The sequence below is a fragment of the Ranitomeya variabilis genome, chromosome 3, assembly GCF_051348905.1.
Source record: "Ranitomeya variabilis isolate aRanVar5 chromosome 3, aRanVar5.hap1, whole genome shotgun sequence".
Classification (NCBI taxonomy): domain Eukaryota; kingdom Metazoa; phylum Chordata; class Amphibia; order Anura; family Dendrobatidae; genus Ranitomeya; species Ranitomeya variabilis.
The window spans coordinates 631,421,200-631,439,758 of NC_135234.1; the positions used below are offsets into that span (position 1 = coordinate 631,421,200).

Sequence of the window (18,559 nt, forward strand, 5' to 3'; positions counted from 1 at the left end):
TTAACCTAACTATCCCTGTGTGGCCTATTAAAAATAGAAAAAAAACAAAAAAAAAACACATAATCAGGTTCCTTGCATCGTGTTCTCATACACTTTATGCAGTTAATAGCCCTTTGTGTCTGTACTGCTACATACTTAGGCTGTTAACTGGTTCATGCAGCTTTACATGAACACCCGAGCCTTACACTATGGCCGGTCCAAATAACTAAAGCAATTGTTACCATCCACCTCTCGTGTCTCCCCTTTTCCTCATAGTTTGTAAGCTTGCGAGCAGGGCCCTCACTCCTCCTGGTATCTATTTTGAACTGTGATTTCTGTTATGCTGTAATGTCTATTGTCTGTACAAGTCCCCTCTATAAGTTGTAAAGCGCTGCGGAATATGTTGGCGCTATATAAATAAAAAGTATTATTATTATTATTGATTTGTTAATGTAGAGGAAAATCAACGGATTTTCTGCATCTAATACAAGTCTACTTGTATCTTCTGCACATAAAACTCAGCGTACCCGCAAGAGATATTGACATGTTGTGGGTTTGAAACACGCACCGCAGGTCCGTTTACGTTGAGAAAAAAAACACATAAGGCATGAGATTCTATAAATCCCATCTACTTTGCAGAAACTGTAAGATGCTGCATGTTTGACGCAGTGAAAATACACCACGTCAGAAAATTCACCAAAAATGGAGCATAGCTGTCATGCAAAGTTCAAGTGACACCCCCAACCACGTTAGCCTTACTATTTATATGCTCATGAAAAAAGTTTTATGCTTTATTTCCCTGCATTCTATTTAAGGTTTAGCCTTTGTGTTTTCACATATCTTTACACAGAATATTAGCACACCCAACCATCCTCAGGCAACTTCAGCTTGGAAGCAGCTCACTTGTTTATTTAGTACAATTTAATTAAAAAAATAGTCCACAAAAGATGTCAGAAAAGACGAGTGAACACAAGAAAACGAGCGAATGCAAAAAAAAGTAGCTTTCGCACAAAAGACACCGCTGCGTCCTGAAGTGTCTTCTGCCTGAAAACTTTAAAAGATATTGTGTGCACGTACCCTGAAAGTGCCCATACCCTTTAGATAGTAGGTAGACCGTCCCATACACATTAGACTAAAGTTGTCTGAATCCGCCAATATCGACTAGTTCAGCCCATAGTCTCATGTGTATGGGACTCAGGGCCGGACTGGCCATTGGGCATTTCTGGCAAATGCCAGAAGGGCCGGTCCCTGTAGTGGGCCGCTCGATCTGTTGACCCCCTTCAAGCTGTCAGCCGGCGTTCTGTTTTCTGCAGCCAGCACACTAGGCAGCATCAGCTTGCCTTGTGCACACGATCACGCTGCACTTCCAAAATCACCGCTGCCGACAGGATGAAGTGGATGGCCGCGGTCTGATGACCTGATCACCAGCTGCGGTGAGGTAACAGCCACAGGGCATGAGGAGGGGGAGAGGCGCGCTCTGCTCTTCTGTGCTGCCCCGACCCTGCCACTTAATGCAGCCGCTTGTTGTCAGGAGTCAGGACATCAGACCGCCCACTTCCTCCTGTCCAGCAAGGCGGCAGGGACAGAATGGATTTATGAGCTGCTGCTGATAACCTTGCCCTGCGTGCACGGAGCAAAAGCACAAAAGCCCCGGAGTTGTACCTGGAGCTAGCAAAGAAGTTACAGGCAAGCGTTAATAGAATTAAGAAAAAAAAAAGCTGTGTCCACTCTTCTTCCATGGCACTATCTGAAAAGAAAACCACCATTCCTGTGAACTATAACTCCCACTCAGCATGCCACAGGAGCTGCTGTACATGCTGGGAGTTATAGTTCTCCTCAAAAGCAGGGATAATGGTCAACTATGGGATCTTAAAGGAAATCTGATGGCTGAGGGTATGTTTCCATGTGGCGTACTTGCTGTGGATTGGATGCAGCGGCCAGATGTTACAGCATAGTGGATGGGATTTTATGAAATCCCGTCTCCACTATGCATGTAGGGATGCCTCTGGCTTCCCTGCGGGGACGAATATGCGGCGTGTCTCTCCAGACCGCACCATGTCTATTTATCTTACGGAGACGCTCAGTCTCCACAAGATAAATCTCACCGTTCTATGTACAGGATGCGGTGATTCCGCACGGTTAATGAACACTTGCAGAATCACCGCGCGTACTAAAGCTGGCACCGCTTTGGACGGGGTGGGTGTCCACTGCGTCCAAAGCGCTTGGAATACGCCACGTGGAAACATAGCCTTATGCATCCACAGGCTGCATGTATCAGATATTGGCTGTATGATTCGAGAAAGGTATGGTTGACTCTGAAATGCTGCTGTGTTTCAGGCTAAAAGCTGCCCAGGACCAAGGCATACCGGGCTTAGATTATACAGACGGTGCCGAATATGTGCTACCCATGGGTCACACAGCAAGTATCAGCGGTCAGGTTCACTTTAAAGGGTTTGCTCAGTGCTGCTTTCTTCTGCATTGGGAGGCGAGCAGCGGTGAAGACATAGTGTACAAATACCCAATGGGACAGATGCATGAATGACAGCTATCATGGCCGTGTCTTGGTGGGTATGGTTTCACCACAGGGTATCACCACCACTCAGTTCCCAATGTAGAAATAAATGATGCCGGAGAAACCCTTTAATCCAACTGTATAACAATGACAACTCCAAACAGAAAAATTACTGTTAGTGGTCAATGATTTTTTTTGAGGAAAAGAAAAATGTAAAAAAAAATAAATTAAATTTGATATCTTTCTAATCATATCAAGAGCCAGAATTAAGTTATCTTGTCATTTATACTTCAGTGAGCTTAAAAAAACTAAATTTAGATATACACATACACTCACCGGCCACTTTATTAGGTACACCTGTCCAACTTCTTGTTAACACTTAATTTCTAATCAGCCAATCACATGGCGGCAACTCAGTGCATTTAGGCATGTAGACATGGTCAAGACAATCTCCTGCAGTTCAAACCGAGCATCAGTATGGGGAAGAAAGGTGATTTGAGTGCCTTTGAACGTGGCATGGTTGTTGGTGCCAGAAGAGCTGGTCTGAGTATTTCAGAAACTGCTGATCTACTGGGATTTTCACGCACAACCATCTCTAGGGTTTACAGAGAATGGTCCAAAAAAGAAAAAAAATCCAGTGAGCGGCAGTTCTGTGGGCGGAAATGCCTTGTTGATGCCAGAGGTCAGAGGAGAATGGGCAGACTGGTTTGAGCTGATAGAAAGGCAACAGTGACTCAAATCGCCACCCGTTACAACCAAGGTAGGCCTAAGAGCATCTCTGAACGCACAGTGCGTCGAACTTTGAGGCAGATGGGCTACAGCAGCAGACCACATCGGGTACCACTCCTTTCAGCTAAGAACAGGAAACTGAGGCTACAATTTGTACAAGCTCATCGAAATTGGACAGTAGAAGATTGGAAAAACGTTGCTTGGTCTGATGAGTCTCGATTTCTGCTGCGACATTCGGATGGTAGGGTCAGAATTTGGCGTAAACAACATGAAAGCATGGATCCATCCTGCCTTGTATGGAGCATCTTTGGGATGTGCAGCCGACAAATCTGCGGCAACTGTGTGATGCCATCATGTCAATATGGACCAAAATCTCTGAGGAATGCTTCCAGCACCTTGTTGAATCTATGCCACGAAGAATTGAGGCAGTTCTGAAGGCAAAAGGGGGTCCAACCCGTTATTAGCATGGTGTACCTAATAAAGTGGCCGGTGAGTGTATATACAGGTCCTTCTCAAAAAATTAGCATATAGTGTTAAATTTCATTATTTACCATAATGTAATGATTACAATTAAACTTTCATATACTATAGATTCATTATCCACCAACTGAAATTTGTCAGGTCTTTTATTGTTTTAATACTGATGATTTTGGCATACAACTCCTGATAACCCAAAAAACCTGTCTCAATAAATTAGCATATTTCACCCGACCAATCAAATAAAAGTGTTTTTTAATACCAAACAAAAAAACCATCAAATAATAATGTTCAGTTATGCACTCAATACTTGGTCGGGAATCCTTTGGCAGAAATGACTGCTTCAATGCGGCGTGGCATGGAGGCAATCAGCCTGTGACACTGCTGAGATGTTATGGAGGCCCAGGATGCTTCAATAGCGGCCTTAAGCTCATCCAGAGTGTTGGGTCTTGCGTCTCTCAACTTTCTCTTCACAATATCCCACAGATTCTCTATGGGGTTCAGGTCAGGAGAGTTGGCAGGCCAATTGAGCACAGTAATACCATGGTCAGTAAACCATTTACCAGTGGTTTTGGCACTGTGAGCAGGTGCCAGGTCGTGCTGAAAAATGAAATCTTCATCTCCATAAAGCATTTCAGCCGATGGAAGCATGAAGTGCTCCAAAATCTCCTGATAGCTAGCTGCATTGACCCTGCCCTTGATGAAACACAGTGGACCAACACCAGCAGCTGACATGGCACCCCACACCATCACTGACTGTGGGTACTTGACACTGGACTTCAGGCATTTTGGCATTTCCTTCTCCCCAGTCTTCCTCCAGACTCTGGCACCTTGATTTCCGAATGACATGCAAAATTTGCTTTCATCAGAAAAAAGTACTTGGGACCACTTAGCAACAGTCCAGTGCTGCTTCTCTGTAGCCCAGGTCAGGCGCTTCTGCCGCTGTTTATGGTTCAAAAGTGGCTTTACCTGGGGAATGCGGCACCTGTAGCCCATTTCCTGCACACGCCTGTGCACGGTGGCTCTGGATGTTTCCACACCAGACTCAGTCCACTGCTTCCTCAGGTTCCGGTCACCTCTTCTCGTTGTACAGCGTTTTCTGCCACATTGTTTCCTTCCAACAGACTTACCATTGAGGTGCCTTGATACAGCACTCTGTGAACAGCCTATTTGTTGAGAAATTTCTTTCTGGGTCTTACCCTCTTGCTTGAGGGTGTCAATGATGACATCTGTCAGGTCGCTAGTCTTACCCATGATGGGGGTTTTGAGTAATGAACCAGGCAGGGAGTTTTTAAAAGCCTCAGGTATCTTTTGCATGTGTTTAGAGTTAATTAGTTGATTCAGAAGATTAGGGTAATAGGTCATTTAGAGAACCTTTTCTTGATATGCTAATTTATTGAGACAGTTTTTTTGGGTTATCAGGAGTTGTATGCCAAAATCATCAGTATTAAAACAATAAAAGACCTGACAAATTTCAGTTGGTGGATAATGAATCTATAGTATATGAAAGTTTAATTGTAATCATTACATTATGGTAAATAATGAAATTTAACACTATATGCTAATTTTTTGAGAAGGACCTGTATATACAATATGTACAATTGAAGACTTACACCTGTTCCTCCTCTGCAGTTTGTTGTAAAAGAATACCCACTGCTGCTGCACCCGGCCTCTGTTATTGTCTGCATCTCTGACATCACGGCAATAGCGCTGCAGAGAATTAGCTTCTGAGCTCCTGATTGGCTGCAGCATTAATGACGTGACATGAGAACTGTAGACACTGGATCTGCGGAGTGTGGATAAAGCGCAGTTTGTTTGGGGTGTAGTGCTATGTGATGTATCGGATAGCACTCGGCCCAGTGTTACTCTATGGGGCAGAGCAGTTCAGCGATTATTTTCTCATGCTGAATTGGCATGAGAGAACAAGGCAGCATGCTGTAATTGGCAGCGAGATTTGGCTCACTCGCACCCCCATACAAGTCAATGGGTGCGAGTGACACAACGCACTGCACTCGGATATCATACCAGTGCAGTCCAAGATATGCCAAGTGTATGACCCCAGCCTTAGGCTACTTTCACACTAGCGTCGTATGACGCACGACGAATTGCGTCGTTGCGACCTACCGACGCAAGCAGTGAAAGCGCCGCACAACGGGGGCAGCGGATGCTGTTTTTCAACACACTTGCTGTGCCATTGTGATGTGCGGGGAGGCGGGGACGGAGTTCCGGCCGCGCATGCGCGGTCGGAAAAGACGGTCTCGATGCACCAAAAAACGTTACATGCAACGTTTTTTGGTGGCGACGGACCAACGCAACACGACGCAACCGTCGCACGATGGTTGCGACGTGTGGCAATGCGTCGCACTCCATCGCTAATGCAAGTCTATGGAGAAAAAACATATCCTGCAAGCACTTTTGCAGGATGCATTTTTTCTACAAAACGACGCATAGCGATGTGCAGTGCACGACGCTAGTGTGAAAGTAGCCTTAGAGCAATAAATAATTCTGAGCTGTAATACTGGGCCTTCTGTGACTGTATGTTATATAGTCGTGTTACACTCACCACATGTCTTGTAACCTACAGGTGCACAAAGATATTATACAGTCACCATGTGACAAGTGGGCCTGTGTACCTTCAAATGCCAGGGCTGAATTTTAGTCCCAGTCCGGCCCTGATGGGACTCCTTGACTGATGATGTCGGGGGAAATCATGAACCGGCATGTGTGATCAAGGACTGAAGAACCTTCTGTTTTCTAAATGATAAGCCTCCAGAAATATCTGGCAGCAGCTCACTTATAGAGAACACAGGACTAGTGATGAGCGAGTATGCTCGTTGCTCGGGTTTCCCCGAGCACGCTCGGGTGGTCTCCGAGTATTTGTAACTGCTCAGAGATTTAGTTTTCGTTGCCTCAGCTGCATGAATTACAGCTGATAGACAGCTTGAATACATGTAGGGATTCCCTAGCAAACAGGCAACCCCCACATGTACTCAGCCTGGCTAGCAGCCATAAATCATGCAGCTGTGTCAACAAAAACTAAATCTCCGAGCAGTTACAAATACTCGGAGACCACCCGAGCATGCTCGGGAAAACCCTAGCAACGAGTACACTCGCTCATAACTACACAGGACCGCTCAGCAAAGTGAGTGGTCCTGTATATGGGAGAGTTGGGCGAGATAGCTACCAGCCGAATGATCAGACAGCTGTCTATAATGTATGTGGGCATTAGTCAAACACTTGTTCGGCTGACAAATATGGCCTTATTCAAATGGCTGTATTTAGTGATGAGCGAGTGTTCTCGTTGCTCGGGTGACCTCCGAGTATTTATGACTGCTTGGAGATTTAGTTTTCATGGCAGCAGCTGAATGATTTACAGCTACTAGCCTGCTTGATTACATGTGGGGATTCCCTAACAACCAGGCAACCCCCACATGTACTCAGGCTGGGTAGTAGCTGTAAATCATTCAGCTGCCGTGATGAAAACTAAATCTCCGAGCAGTCATAAATACTCGGAGGTCACCCGAGCATGCTCGGGAAAACCCGAGCAACGAGTACACTCGCTCATCACTAGCTGTATTATCATTCCAGCACACTGAACCTATAATGATGAAGTATCATGTCTAATAAATTAAAGATTACAACATCTACATTGATAAATTACCAGAAACACAGGTTCGCACACGACTACATTAAAAGAACCATTATCAACAAATACATCACAAGAACCCTGTCAGTACCCAACTACATCATGAAAACCACCATCAGTACATAAATATGTCACCACGGTTAGTATATGACTACATCACAAAAACAATCATCAGCACAGAAATACAGCACCAGAACCAATGTCAGTACATGAATACATTATCAAGGTTAGTACAGTGATCACCTGCAATGCCAGGTTAGTCCCCAACATATACACTTGTATTGCATTAAACTGCAACTCCCAGTATGTCCTTAACGATGGTAAGGAGATGTTTGGCATTGTTGATGTTACCAGGAAAAATATATCTTTGTACCGTGTTAGTCGGTAGGTAGAAAAATATTAAAATTTCAGAGTTGAGTCTGAGTGGTTGATACCTTTCAATGGCTAACTGAGTAGATGGTAACATATAGTCCTCGGACAATAAAACATGAAATTGCTGGTATTGAAAGGCAACTTCACATCCCAAAGAGACAGAAGAGTAAGGGAGTACAAACTTATGATGACCTTTGACACATTCAGAGCAGGAATGAATGTGTTGCATGGTTTTATGTCTTTGTACATCAATTAAGGAATGTGCCCTTGAGACTGTTGCATCACAACCCTGGACTAGACTCTTATCTATGAACTCCTCCAATATTTATTGACACAACAGTTTTCTCCCTGTCTCACACTGATAGTTTTGCTTCACATCACTTGTTTTATCTATAAAGTTTAAGTCCTCTTTTTCTCTGAAGAGGCAATTTGCATATTATATTTCCCAGAGGAGCATTGTACGGCGAACAAGCCTCCTTACCTTGACAAGCCAGAGCTGGTATGTCACTCTCCACAATGAGAAACGTTACCCCTTAGACCCCAGTCCAGAGCCTCTCATCTAGCCAAATTAGTTCTCATGCTTCGCACTGATGAGGGCCAACAGCCCGAAACACCGTGTCTGCGAATTGAGATACTGATTTGGCTTTTATCCTAAGTCATATTGCACAACTCGTTAAAGGGTTGATTGTGACGTGTAGGATCGCTACTTCCAACAGGTGGCGCTATAGAGTTCAAGTCCTCTTTTTCTCTGAAGAGGCAATTTGCATATTGTTTTATCTAATGCATTATTTCAGGGGTCTGTTGTGTATAAATATGTGACTATTCAGATTTTGTGCCATTCTATGTCTGAAGAAGAGACCTGAGTTGTCTTGAAAGCTTGCTATTTGTTACCACCTTTTCAGTTAGGCATTAAAAGGTATCAACCACTGAGGACTCTCAAATTTTAATATTGTTGTTACCAGCCACCATCAAACTTCAGACCTGTAGTGAACGCTGTGTAAAGAGGAATTAAAGGGCTGACGGCCAGCAAGATGGGACCGCCCGCCCGAGCACTGCGGTCCCCGGAAATCTGACTGTGCTGAGTAGAACAGCAGGTAGTTAACAACTAGCAGACATTTTTTTTTTACTATAAGCCTAAAAACTGAGTCAAAACTGAGTCTTGGACGAACGCTTTAAGCTCATGCCTCATTAGCAGTGGATTATACTGGTATACTAAGGACAACTTCCCATAGAGTGAATGCACGGCAGATTTTCTGATATCGAATTTCGTGCTGAAAACCTGCTTATTGCATTATTTGCTGAAATCCAATTCAGATGCTTCAGATAAAAATCCGAAAATTTACCCGCACTACAGATTTGAAATTCGCAGCATTTCAATTTATACTGCCTATATCCTCATGTGTTTACTCGACGATATGAAGGCTGAATTGTGCTGCAGTAAATACCATAGTGTATACACAATACTGCCAAGATGTAAGGAGTGGAAAACGAAGACATTAATCGCATATTAATCGTATATTGAAAGGTACATGTGACATTTTAACAATAATGGTTATTGAATGTATCTTTGATTGTAGGCAAAGGAGACTTGATTGGATGTGAGGTTTCTTTTGAGGACTCTGTAATTAAAGCAAACGCGGATGTCAAAGGATTGACATATTGTGACCTTCAGGGGATCAGTCTGAAGGGACTTCGTGACACGCTATCACTATATCCAGAATATTCCTATAAATTCACAAGTCAGATCACACAGCAGCTCAGTTACAACTTGGGAAGCAGCAGATGTGAGCCGGAGGTAAGGACCACCAGCCAGCAATACAGACAAAATGGCACTGATATCTATTAAAGTGGATCTCATGTTACGGTACAAGAAATTCTCAAATATTCCTAAAATGTTCTTAATATTGCGAAATGCTTACATTTTAAAGACTTTAAAAAAAGCAGATCTGTCAGCTACCCAGACATGGCTGATTGACATGTTGCACAAATTTAGCGACTTTTGTCGTTTTTGGTCAGTTTCTGCCGGCTACATCAACTTTTTGAAAAGTAAGTAGAGCTCAACAAGACATCACGTTGGTAAGTGCGAACAACTAATTTATCACAATTTACTCCCCAAAGCTAAAAGATGCGCCAAATTCATAATGAGAAGAATGCTTCTTAATTAATTTGGCACATTTCCCTCTAGCGCTTCCTTCATCAAGACTGGCGTTAGCATTCCTCTTGTCAATTGGGTTGGGATAGCATAAGAAAGCATATGAACATACCTCATTGACAAGAGGCTACATTAAAGGGAATGTGTCACCAGGAAAATGCAGTCACCATGGTCTAGACCAGGAGAAGCTGAATAGATTGATATATAATTTTGTGAGAAAAGAGTTGGTATAACCTGTTTTAGGGCTCATGCCCACTTGCGATGAAATCGAACAAATTCAGTCCGATAAAAAATCGGACTGAATTCGGACCAATGTTAATCTATGATTGTGTGTTCATCTGCGTTTGTTTTTCCAGCTCGCATCGGATCACGATTGGGCTGGAAATAAATTGCAGCATGCTGCAATTGTAATCAGAAATCGGATTGCATCCCACAACAGAAGTCCATGGGTGCGAGAAAAAAAAAATGGCACAGCACTCACACCATGCGAGTGCTGTCCGATTTTTACGCACCGGTGTCCTTTGAAAAGCCGGCAATTCATATGCAAGTAGATATATGCACATAGAATGTGTATATATATATATATATATATATATATATATATGTATGTATGTATATACACTGCTCAAAAATATAAAGGGAACAATTAAACAACAGAGTATAACTCACAAGTAAATCAAACTTCTGTGAAATCAAACTGTCCACTTAGGAAGCAACACTGTTTGACGATCAATTTCAGATGCTGTTGTGCAAATGGAATAGACAACAGATGGAAATTATTGGCAATTATCAAGACACCCCCTATAAGGAGTGGTTCTGCAGGTGGGGACCACAGACCACATCTCAGTACCAATGCTTTCTGACTGATGTTTTGGTCACTTTTGAATGTTGGTTGTGCTTTCACACTCGTAGCATGAGAAGGACTCTACAACCCACACAAGTGGCTCAGGTAGTGCAGCTCATCCAGGATGGCACATCAATGCAAGCTGTGGCAAGAAGGTTTGCTGTGTCTGTCAGCGTAGTGTCCAGAGGCTGGAGGCGCTTCCAGGAGACAGGCAATTACACCAGGAGATGTGGAGGGGGCTGTAGGAGAGCAACAACCCAGCATCAGGACCGCTACCTCAGCTTTTGTGCAAGGAGGAACAGGAGGAGCACTGCCAGAGCCCTGATAAATGACCTCCAGCAGGCCACAAATGTGCATGTGTCTGCACAAACGGTTAGAAACCGACTCCATTAGGATGGTCTGAGTGCCCAATGTCCACAGATGGAGGTGTGCTCAAAGCCCAACACCATGAAGGATGCTTGGCATTTGCCATAGGACACCAGGATTGGCAAATTCACCACTGGCGCCCTGTGCTCTTCACAGATGAAAGCAGGTTCACACTGAGCACATGTGACAGATGTGACAGAGTCTGGAGACACTGTGGAGAGCATTTTGCTGCCTGCAACATCCTTCTTCATGACTGGTTTGGCAGTGGATCAGTAATGGTGTGGGGTGGCATTTCTTTGGAGGGCCGCACAGCCCTCCATGTGCTTGCCAGAGGTAACCTGACTGCCATTAGGTACTGAGATGAGATCCTCAGACCCCTTGTGAGACCATATGCTGGTGCAGTTGGCCCTGGGTTCCTCCTAATGCAGGACAATGCCAGACCTCATGTGGCTGGAGTGTGTCAGCAGTTCCTGCAAGATGAAGGCATTGAAGCTATGGACTGGCCCGCCCATTCCCCAGACCTGAATCTGATTGAACACATCTGGGCATCATGTCTCACACCATCCACCAATGTCACGTTGCACCACAGACTGTCCAGGAGTTGGCGGATGCTTTAGTCCAGGTCTGGGAGGAGATCCCTCAGGAGACCATCCGCCACCTCATCAGCAGCATGCCGAGGCGTTGTAGGGAGATTATACAGGCACACACACTACTGAGCATCATTTCCTTGTCTTGAGGCATTTCCACTGAAGTTGGATCAGCCTGTAACTTCATTTTCCACTTTGATTTTGAGCATCATTCCAACTCCAGACCTCCGTGGGATATTAGTTGTGATTTACGTTGATCATTTTTAGGTTTCATTGTTCTCAACTCATTCCACTATGTAATGAATAAAGATTTACAACTGGAATATTTCATTCAGTGACATCTAGGATGTGGGATATTAGTGTTCCCTTTATTTTTTTGAGCAGTGTAATATATATATATATATATATATATATATATATATATATATGTCAGTGACATATATATATCTTTATATTTCATAGAGAGATAGAAGATTAGCTGGTAATTCATTTGTCGACTTCTGTAAAATCACTGCAGGAGCCGGCAGGATATAAGGCATGGATTACTTACACTAAATAGATGCAGAATAGGTAGATATATAGATGTCGGTGACCAATACAATTAGTAGTGTGTGTGTGCAAATTAGGGGACATGCATGTAATTAATAAAAGATTCTTTTTGAGGGGAAAAATGGAGTGGGCTCCTACCCAATTTTTTAAACCAGAAAAGGTAAAGCCAGGGACTGGGGGCAGTTATTAATAGCCTAGGAAGGGACCGTGGTTACTGGGCCCCCTGGCTAAAAACATCTGCCCCCAGCCTCCCCAGAAATGAGGAATCTCTAAGATGTGCCAATTCCGGCACTTAGCCTCTCTCTTCCCACTTGCCCTGTAGCGATGGCAAGTTGGGTAATAGTTGTGGGGTTGATGTCACCTTTGTATTGTAAGGTGACATCAAGCCCATGGCTTAGTAATGGAGAGGTATCAATTAGACACCTATCCATTACTAATCCAATAGTAGTTAAGACACAGCCAGAATAAAGTATTTTAATGAAATCAAACAAAACAGTTTCCCATCTTTATTGTACTCCTAATTTCTGCGATGTCCTCTTTCTCCTATAATAAACATAAAATAATAAAGCAACAATATACTCATACCTGTCCGTTGTTCTGTCCTACGCTGTAATCCCTATCTGGGGTATATACAGATTTTAACCAGGACGGTGCAAAGATGCGACTGACTGGTTGAAAACCACGGGTGAATGAGGAGATGCTGCCAGTGCAGCTTCAATGACTAGCGGTGCCATCACTGAAGCTGCACTGCCTCACAGCCTGACCTGCACTGAACTCTGGAGCGTACGAAAATGCCAGTTCAGTACAGAAGCCGACAAATGAATTACCGGCCTTTCTTCTATCTTTCTGTGCAATATAAATGTATATATGTATGTATGTATTTTGTGTGTTTCACTGATATATATATACAGTTTAGACCAAAAGTTTGGACACACCTTCTCATTTAAGGATTTTTCTTTATTTTCATGACTATGAAAATTGTACATTCACTCTGAAGGCATCAAAACTATGAATTGACACGTGAAATTATATACGTAACAAAAAAGCGTGAAACAACTGAAATTATGTCTTATATTCTAGGTTCTTCAAAGTAGCCACCTTTTGCTTTGATGACTTCTTTGCACACTCTTTGCATTCTCTTGATAAGCTTCAAGAGGTAGTCACCAGGAATGTTCTTCCAACAATCTTGAAGGAGTTCCCAGAGATGCTTAGCACTTGTTGGCCCTTTTGCCTTCACTCTGCGGTCCAGCTCACCACAAACCATCTCGATTGGGTTCAGGTCTGGTGACTGTGGAGGCCAGGTCATCTGGCGTAGCACCCCATCACTCTCCTTCTTGGTCAAATAGCCGTTACATAGCCTGGAGGTGTGTTTGGGGTCATTGTCCTGTTGAAAAATAAATGATGGTCCAACTAAACGCAAACCGGATGGAATAGCATGCCGGTGCAAGATGCTGTGGTAGCCATGCTGGTTCAGTATACCTTCAATTTTGAATAAATCCCCAACAGTGTCACCAGCAAAGCACCCCCACACCATCGCACTTCCTCCTCCATGCTTCACGGTGGGAACCAGGCATGTAGAGTCCATCCGTTCACCTCGCACAAAGACACAGTGGTTAGAACCAAAGATCTCAAATTTGAACTCATCAGACCAAAGCACAGATTTCCACTGGTCTAATGTCTGTTTCTTATGTTCTTTAGCCCAAACAAGTCTCTTCTGCTTGTTGCCTGTCCTTAGCAGTGGTTTCCTAGCAGCTATTTTACCATGAAGACCTGCTGCACAAAGTCTCCTTTTAACAGTTGTTGTAGAGATGTGTCTGCTGCTAGAACTCTGTGTGGCATTGACCTGGTCTCTAATCTGAGCTGCTGTTAACCTGCGATTTCTGAGGCTGGTCACTCGGATAAACTTATCCTCAGAAGCAGAGGTGACTCTTGGTCTTCCTTTCCTGGAGCGGTCCTCATGTGAGCCAGTTTCTTTGTAGTGCTTGATGGTTTTTGCCACTGCACTTGGGGACACTTTCAAAGTTTTCCCAATTTTTCGGACTGACTGACCTTCTTTTGTTAAAGTAATGATAGCCACTCGTTTTTCTTTACTTAGCTGCTTTTTTCTTGGCATACTACAAATTCTAACAGTCTATTCAGTAGGACTATCAGCTGTGTATCCACCAGACTTCTGCACAACACAACTGACGGTCCCAACCCCATTAATAAGACAAGAAATCCCACTTATTAAACCTACAGGGCACACCTGTGAAGTAAAAACCATTCCCAGTGACTACCTCTTGAAGCTCATCAAGAGAATGCCAAGAGGGTGCAAAGCAGTCAACAAAGCAAAAGGTGGCTACTTTGAAGAACCTAGAATATAAGACATAATTTCAGTTGTTTCACACTTTTTTGTTAAGAATATAATTCCACATGTGTTCATTCACAGTTTTAATGCCTTCAGTGTGAATGTACAATTTTCTTAGTCATGAAAATACAGAAAAATGTTTAAATGAGAAGGTGTGTCCAAACTTTTGGTCTGTACTGAATATATATACAGGTCCTTCTCAAAAAATTAGCATATAGTGTTAAATTTCATTATTTACCATAATGTAATGATTACAATTAAACTTTCCTATATTATAGATTCATTATCCACCAACTGAAATTTGTCAGGTCTTTTATTGTTTTAATACTGATGATTTTGGCCTACAACTCCTGATAACCCAAAAAACCTGTCTCAATAAATTAGCATATCAAGAAAAGGTTCTCTAAACGACCTATTACCCTAATCTTCTGAATCAACTAATTAACTCTAAACACATGCAAAAGATACCTGAGGCTTTTAAAAACTCCCTGCCTGGTTCATTACTCAAAACCCCCATCATGGGTAAGACTAGCGACCTGACAGATGTCAAGAAGGCCATCATTGACACCCTCAAGCAAGAGGGTAAGACCCAGAAAGAAATTTCTCAACAAATAGGCTGTTCCCAGAGTGCTGTATCAAGGCACCTCAATGGTAAGTCTGTTGGAAGGAAACAATGTGGCAGAAAACGCTGTACAACGAGAAGAGGTGACCGGACCCTGAGGAAGAAGTGGACTGAGTCTGGTGTGGAAACATCCAGAGCCACCGTGCACAGGCGTGTGCAGGAAATGGGCTACAGGTGCCGCATTCCCCAGGTAAAGCCACTTTTGAACCATAAACAGCGGCAGAAGCGCCTGACCTGGGCTACAGAGAAGCAGCACTGGACTGTTGCTAAGTGGTCCCAAGTACTTTTTTCTGATGAAAGCAAATTTTGCATGTCATTCGGAAATCAAGGTGCCAGAGTCTGGAGGAAGACTGGGGAGAAGGAAATGCCAAAATGCCTGAAGTCCAGTGTCAAGTACCCACAGTCAGTGATGGTGTGGGGTGCCATGTCAGCTGCTGGTGTTGGTCCACTGTGTTTCATCAAGGGCAGGGTCAATGCAGCTAGCTATCAGGAGATTTTGGAGCACTTCATGCTTCCATCGGCTGAAATGCTTTATGGAGATGAAGATTTCATTTTTCAGCACGACCTGGCACCTGCTCACAGTGCCAAAACCACTGGTAAATGGTTTACTGACCATGGTATTACTGTGCTCAATTGGCCTGCCAACTCTCCTGACCTGAACCCCATAGAGAATCTGTGGGATATTGTGAAGAGAATGTTGAGAGACGCAAGACCCAACACTCTGGATGAGCTTAAGGCCGCTATTGAAGCATCCTGGGCCTCCATAACATCTCAGCAGTGTCACAGGCTGATTGCCTCCATGCCACGCCGCATTGAAGCAGTCATTTCTGCAAAAGGATTCCCGACCAAGTATTGAGTGCATAACTGAACATTATTATTTGATGGTTTTTTTGTTTGTTATTAAAAAACACTTTTATTTGATTGGCCGGGTGAAATATGCTAATTTATTGAGACAGGTTTTTTGGGTTATCAGGAGTTGTAGGCCAAAATCATCAGTATTAAAACAATAAAAGACCTGGCAAATTTCAGTTGGTGGATAATGAATCTATAATATATGAAAGTTTAATTGTAATCATTACATTATGGTAAATAATGAAATTTAACACTATATGCTAATTTTTTGAGAAGGACCTGTGTGTGTGTATATATATATATATATATATATATATATATATATATATATATATATATATATATATATATATATATATATATATATATATATAATGTACATCTATTCTATGTGTATATTTCTATTCTATCTATTCTAACTTGTCAGTGTGATTATACTGTGCGCCGCAGATCATTTGCCGGCTTTTAATCTATTGATCTAAAATATATATATATCTATATGTATACACAGTATATTATACACAGCTCTGGTAAAAATTAAGAGACCACCGCATCAAAACCCTGTCATGGGCAGCCCAATCTCCAGGCTTGAACCTCATTGAAAACCTCTGGAATGCAATCAAGAAGATGATGGATACTCACAAGCCATAAAACAAAGAAGAACTGCTTACATTTTTGCGCCAGAAGCAGTGTGAAAGACTGGTGGAAAGCATGCCAAGACGCATGAAAGCTGTGATTAAAAATCATGGTTATTCCTCAAAATGTTGATTTCTGAACTCTTCCTGATTTAAAACATTAGTATTGTTGTTTCTAAATGATTATGAACTTGTTTTCTTTGCATTATTTGATGCCTGAAAGCACAGTTTTGTTTTGTTTTTTTAATTTTGACTCTTTTGCTTTTTCAGAAAAAAATACAAAAATGATTGCTTGGAAATTCAGAGACATGTTGTCAGAAGTTTGTAGAATAAAAGAACAATTTACATTTTACACAAAAATATACCTATAAAGAGAAAAACCAGACAAACTGAACTTTTTGCAGTGGTCTCTTAATTTTTGCCAGAGCTGTGTGTGTGTTTTGAAGAATATTTTGTTTGAAAACAATGTGTAAATGACAAAGAATTTCTCTATGTAAAAGCTCACGTTAAAATCACACTGCATTCTGATGTAAATCTGATGCTAGGTGTGAAAAATCGGATTGTACTCGCATAAAAACGCATGACACTCGCATTACACTCGTCCGACTCTCCTGCATCAAAATCAGACCGATTTTAAAATCGCTAGTGTGACTCCAGCCTTAGTCATTTAAACCTCTGCTCTTTTCTGTGATGTCCCATGTAGTAATTAATAATAATAATAATCTTTATTTATATAGCGCCAACATATTCCGCAGCGCTTTACAGTTTAACAGTTTCAAACACAACAGTCATAAGTAACAACGTTAACAATACAATAATAAAGCAAAATAAGAGGACCCTGCTCGTGAGAGCTTACAATCTACAATGAGGTGGGGAGATACAAAGCACAGGTGTGTATTTACAATGATGTATTTACAATGATGGTCCAGCCATCTTCAGGGGGTGGGGGGTAGATGGAGATAGTGAATGGGCTACACACACAAAAACATAAAATGACTTTGATTAGGGAACGTGATAGGCCGTTTTGAACAAATGTGTTTTGAGCGAGTCCCTAAAACTATACAAGTTGTGGATGGTCCTAATATCTTGGGGTAGAGCATTCCAGAGGATTGGCGCAGCACGGGAGAAGTCTTAGAGTCCGGAGTGGGAGGTACGGATTAGTGCAGAGGTTAGTCGAAAGTCATTAGCAGAGTGCAGCGGTCGGCTAGGCCGATAGACAGAAATGAGGGAGGAGATGTAAGGGGGTGCCGCACTGTGGAGAGCTTTGTGGGTGAGAACAAGTGCTTTGAATTGTATCCTGTAATGAATGGGCAGCCAGTGTAACGACTGGCGAAGAGCGGACACGTCCGAGTAACGATTAGCCAGATGGGCGACCCTGGCTGCTGCATTAAGGATACACTGGAGAGGGGAAAGTCGAGTAAGGGGGAGGGCAAGTAATAGAGCATTGCAGTAGTCCAGGCGGGAGTGGTTTAGGGCGACAGTGAGGGTTTTTGTTGTCTCCATGGTGAGAAAAGGGCGGATTCTAGAGATGTTCTTTTGCTTTAATTGCTCAATGATCCTCTATGTTCTAGAGTGAAATCCATATGCAGCAGTATCCTATTAAGGATCCAGCAGAAGATGTGTCATTGAATGTAAACGTTCCTCTGCTTACCCCAAAGTCATCTCCCCGACTTCGATTCTCCCCATCTCGCTCATCGAACTACAGCACTGAAAATAGGTCTCAGGATGTGACTCCCATTCACACCCCTCGAAAGAGTTGTGCTACTGAACTGCAAATACCACTTATCCCCTGTACCCGGCCGCCAGATCTAAGCCCAAGGTAAGAGGTCAGAAAATGATTTACTTCTATCTGGGAAGGTTCAACATCCAGAGTTATGTATTAATATTGTG

The 18,559-nt window shown here is 42.8% G+C and overlaps 1 protein-coding gene across 2 annotated transcripts in view; it reads left to right on the forward strand.

The window, feature by feature from the left end:
- Positions 1–18,559, forward strand: part of KCNH3 (potassium voltage-gated channel subfamily H member 3) — a 146,360-nt gene that overhangs the window by 115,765 nt on the left and 12,036 nt on the right. For both annotated transcript variants that reach the window (XM_077297496.1, XM_077297495.1), the window contains exons 12-13: positions 9,293–9,510; positions 18,241–18,488. In XM_077297496.1, coding sequence (XP_077153611.1) covers positions 9,293–9,510; positions 18,241–18,488 — 466 coding nt within the window. The remainder of the gene's footprint in view (positions 1–9,292; positions 9,511–18,240; positions 18,489–18,559) is intronic.